General features: G+C 38.3%; 1 protein-coding gene across 1 annotated transcript; it reads right to left on the reverse strand.

Annotated features, from left to right (window-relative positions):
* Positions 1 to 3,062: 3,062 nt before the first annotated feature.
* GCK72_011534 (uncharacterized protein) lies at positions 3,063 to 3,928 on the reverse strand (the record flags this gene model as incomplete). Its single annotated transcript, XM_053728522.1, has 2 exons — positions 3,063 to 3,238; positions 3,751 to 3,928. 2 exons carry the CDS (start codon positions 3,926 to 3,928, stop codon positions 3,063 to 3,065), a joined length of 354 nt encoding a protein of 117 aa, XP_053588099.1.
* Positions 3,929 to 4,684: the final 756 nt, after the last annotated feature.

Raw genomic sequence — 4,684 nt, forward strand, 5'->3', positions numbered from 1 at the left:
CTTTTTTCTTATGCAACTCTCCTATCTGGTCCGTCAAAGGTTATTCGTACCATGGTTTACATGGAGAACCCATTTTTTATCTCCAGTGACAATATCAAAAATCCGATTGAAACTACGCTTCCGACTGAGCAAAGACAGCGACAGATAACATCTAAGCTTCATTTGGGCATCAGTCAGTTCGTGAGGAGAAACTTGTCCGTATTTGCTGTTCTTCTCAGATATCTGAATATTGTTGCGGAGAAAGTTCCAGCATGTGAAGATACTTCAGGTACAGTTGATCTTGGCTTTTCCTCCAAGATAACAGTGATATCATCGTATATATCTGAACGAAGGCTACCAGAACGGGACTTATCATCAAGATTGTAGTTTTCTTCTTTCTTTTTCTCATACGTGTTCAGGATTCCTGCTGGAAGAAAAATGAATTTTTACGAGCTATTATGAATTCAATTTTTCTGTGCAAGACAATTTCGGGCTTCGCGCAGCTCAAACGCGGCGACCACGCCCACTTCCATTCAAACGCTGCGTTCCATTTTTGAACACTGCCGAAAAAAATGGGAGTGAACTTCTCTTGCACGGAAAAAAATGAATGCATAATATCGAATAGCGAAAAAGTCAATTTTCCCGACCTATCAGTTAATTTTTCAGTAATTTTGCAGTTTGTTGCAGTAATTTCGAATTAAAAAGTGGGGAAAATTTTTTATCCACTTTTTCCCGATCTATAACCACCCATTTTTTCTAAAAATTATTTTTTTAATTTTTATGGACAAAAAATGTCATGGGGCCCAAGCGCAGTACATTGGAAAAAGTGCAAATACTTATGAAACACCCTATTAGTTCTCCCCCCCCCCCCCCCCTCTAGAAATTATTATTTATCCTCACGTCATCCGTCGGCACACGTGGCATATTTTCCATATTCGCGACGACTTGTCGTTAGGCGGACTGTCATGCTGCATTGGCGGAGGAAGATTGGGAATGGAGAGATCTGGAAAATTGAGTGTCCAGGTCTGGCGCGTTTCCGAATATTTCGTTCGAGATGAAGGGCAAATAGCCACTGCAACCGGAGCAATTTTACAAAAAGATTTAATGGACCTATTCTGGAGGTAGCAAGAAAAGCAAATAACCATTTTTTTTGGTAGTAATAAAAAAGTTTTTTTTTGCTGAAACTTTGCACTTGAAATTTGGATTTCTCCTCTCTTCGGATATTCTTCCTTCTCACCTCTATAGTTGTCCAACTTGTCCGGACATTCGTCACAATTCCCTTGACACCACCCCTCGTCCTTTCGCTCCGACTCCATTCCTCACAACCATCAGCCTCTTTCCGTTATTTTTGACTGTCGTATTTCCTACTGTAACTGGAACATTCAATTTAGTCAGTCCTCCGCTCGTCACATCACTCCGACTCATTCTGGCTGCAAATGCTTGGTGACCAACCGAGTCATTCTCTATGACAAACACCTCTACATATTCGGTTTTTGGGTCCGTCTTTCGTCTGCACCGTCCGTTTTCCTGTTAATGGATCCTGTTGTGACATGATGATTATTCCAAAGGGCGGCACTACCGTATACTGGGAAGGAGAACTAGAAGACGCCGTGAGAACGTTGATATTGAGACAACACGAGGGGATACGGTAGTTGATGTGGATGGAGAGTCGAGGAGAAGTCTGAAAGTTGTGAATGAAAACTATAAACTCTAGGATTATCAGAAGTAGGGATTCTAGGTAACCATGTTATTACTGGAAAATCCACAAAAAAATCAGAAAATCTGGACTTTCGTTGGAGTAGCTGCAAAAAAACGGAATATTTTTAGCAAGAAAATGCTTTTTCGAACAAAATAATCTCAATCACTGAATTCCTTTGGTCATTTTCTAGGATTTCATCAGCTTCGTACTAGCCGAGCGTTCATATTACAACTGCGCACCATCGCAATTGAGAGAATATCGACGAGAGACGCTGAGTTTTTTTTAGCGCGAAACAAATTTTCACCATTATTGATCTATTTTCACAAGTTGTTATAATTTTGCCGATTTTCGAGAGAGAGATATGAAAAATAGATCAAAAACGTTGAACATCTGTTTGGCGCCAGAAAACACTCCGTATCCCGCTTATACTCTCTCGTTTGCGGTGGAGCGCAGCTGTAAGAAAGGGCGCGCTGCTGATAGACCGGAAAACAATCAATTTCAGAGGCCGAGGAATATTATTTTTCGTATTTGAAAGTCATGATTTTATACATTTGACAAAATCTCATAAATTTAACTTCTCGGACCTAGATAATATGCTATTTTCAGATACCAGACTCTGAAAATGCGTATTCCGGGTTTAAAAAATCTTCAATCTTAGTGACCTTTTACTTAAATACCCAGTAACTAGTTAAAGAAGGACTGAAGTCAAATTTTTATTTCAGATTCTGATACTTCAGAAAATTCTAAAATTTTCATGATTGAAGCATATACGATCTAAACGCCACAATTGCCGTTCTCCTGACTCAAAAAGAGCTTTCATGGAAGAGTTTTTTTCACCGTGTAGTCCTCAAAAATTTTTCTCAGTTCCTCGTTTTCTTTGTTTTTTCAACGATTCTCTTTGTTTTTCGAATTATATCGTTAAAAAACGAGGAAACAATGAAAATTTTGTCAGAGAGGACTACACGATGGAAAAAATTCGAAACTACAGAAACTCTTCCATGAAAGCTCTGTTTGAGTCAGGAGACCGGGATTTGTGACGTTCCACGTTCAGCATATGCTGCAATGATGACTGTTTCTTAGAATTCTCTGAAGTATCATAATTTGAAAAAAATGACTTCAGACCTCATTCAATATCCAGTTTTTCGACTTTTCAGTTAAACTTTTCTCCAACTTACTATTGACTGCTATTCGTCTGCACAGCCATCTGTTACTGTGACTCCTGTTCTCTTTCTCATCCTCTCATCGTATCCATCCTTTTTCTGTTCGACGGCCCGTCGTTGACATGTCTCCAGAAGGCGACTCATATGGATCCTCCTACATTCGTTTCGTATGAATCTATCGATTTTCCCTTAAGATAACTTTTACTTAACGATAATACATACTTTCAGTCATACAAGTACTTTTTCTTGTCATCGAGAGTCATCATACATCCGACGTCTTTCTCGCCCATTCCAAAGTATGAAGGCGACATTGAGTCGTTCAATGTCTTGTCGAAGAACTGATTCGATGAGCCCGTTTTTTGGTAATAATGTTGGAAACCGACGACCGACGACGTGCACACTGAAATAATGAGAATTCGAGATTTTGCGAACGAAAACGGTGATTTGCGTGATTTCAGTTGTCAAAAATTGATTTTCTTTCCAATTTTATATAATTTTTTTCATTTTCCGCCTTAAATTACAAAAATTTAAAGTTTCTCTCGAAAAATGTCACGCCAAATTTTGTGATTTTTCACAAAATTTCAACGAATTTTTATAAAAATTCAGAAATTTCTCCGAAAAATTCTAGAAGGAAATTGATTTTTGTGACAAGAAACAAGAATTGTTAGTAGCTTCCACCTATTTATTAGCACTGCACCCCTTCTTCTTACAACCGCGCTCTACCGGAACTGAAGAAAATTGGGTGCGAAATTGAGAGACTCGGAGAAAAAGAGACATTTTTCAACAGTATTTCGGTGGAGCGCAGTTGTAAAAACTTTTCTGATCTAATGTTTCGAAGCAATTTTCTTCTATTCAATTATATAATATCTCAACGTCTCCATCAATTTCCTACCTTCCAGAAGTACTGGGCACGGGTGTCGGCTGGGATAGAAACTCGTGGAGACCGGCTTTGGTAAGAGCTGTCGATCGAATATCTTTCATCGAATTCTGATTTCCGAAGACGTTGTCGGGGGAGATGGAGAGGCGGAGGCGTCGTATCACAGGCGTTTCCCCGTGCCAGAATCAGGGCAACTCGGAGAACTGGTAGCATCGCATGTCTGAAAATAGAAAAAGTTGAAAACCGAGCCTAGAAGAAACTTTTTTCTCATGGAAACTTTTCGAAACTCCACAAACCTACAGAAATAGTATGAAAAACAAAGAAAAATGGCGAAAATAGCTCAAAAACGTTAGATTTACGATTTTCGTTACGGCAATCATAGTTTCGCAATAAAAATCGGACAAAATGTGGGTAAATCACCAAGAAAATCGGTAATTTGGGCACAAAACAGACGAATTTACAAGATTTGGGGCAAGAAATCGACAAAAATTAAAGTAATTCTGTGAGAAACAAGAAAAAATGACAGCGCGGAGATAAAATACTCAAAGAATACCGAAATTCCGCTAGTTAAACTAGAAAATAATCCATTTTAGGCAGAAAAATGATGAATCGATGAAAAAAAAGTTATTTTTCGCGCCGACATTGACAAAATCAGTTTTTATTGTTGGAAATGTGGAAAAAATATTTCAAAACGGTCTGACGAATTGCGAAACGCATAAAAAATCTTAAAACTGCGAAAATAGCCAATTTCAGCTGAAGACTGTGATTTTTACACTAAAACTCGACGATCCGCTGGTGAAAACTTATTCTCAGAATGAAAATGAGCAATTTTTGGAAGAAAATTTGATTTTTAGCTCAAAACTTGATATCTGTCGTCAAAACGTGAAGAGTTCAGCTGATACGCCAGAAAAACTTGATTATCGAGCTAAAAATATGAGAAATCAAAGAGAAAACAAGGAAAAATTGCGA

The sequence above is a fragment of the Caenorhabditis remanei genome, chromosome III (genome assembly GCF_010183535.1).
Source record: "Caenorhabditis remanei strain PX506 chromosome III, whole genome shotgun sequence".
NCBI lineage: Eukaryota > Metazoa > Nematoda > Chromadorea > Rhabditida > Rhabditidae > Caenorhabditis > Caenorhabditis remanei.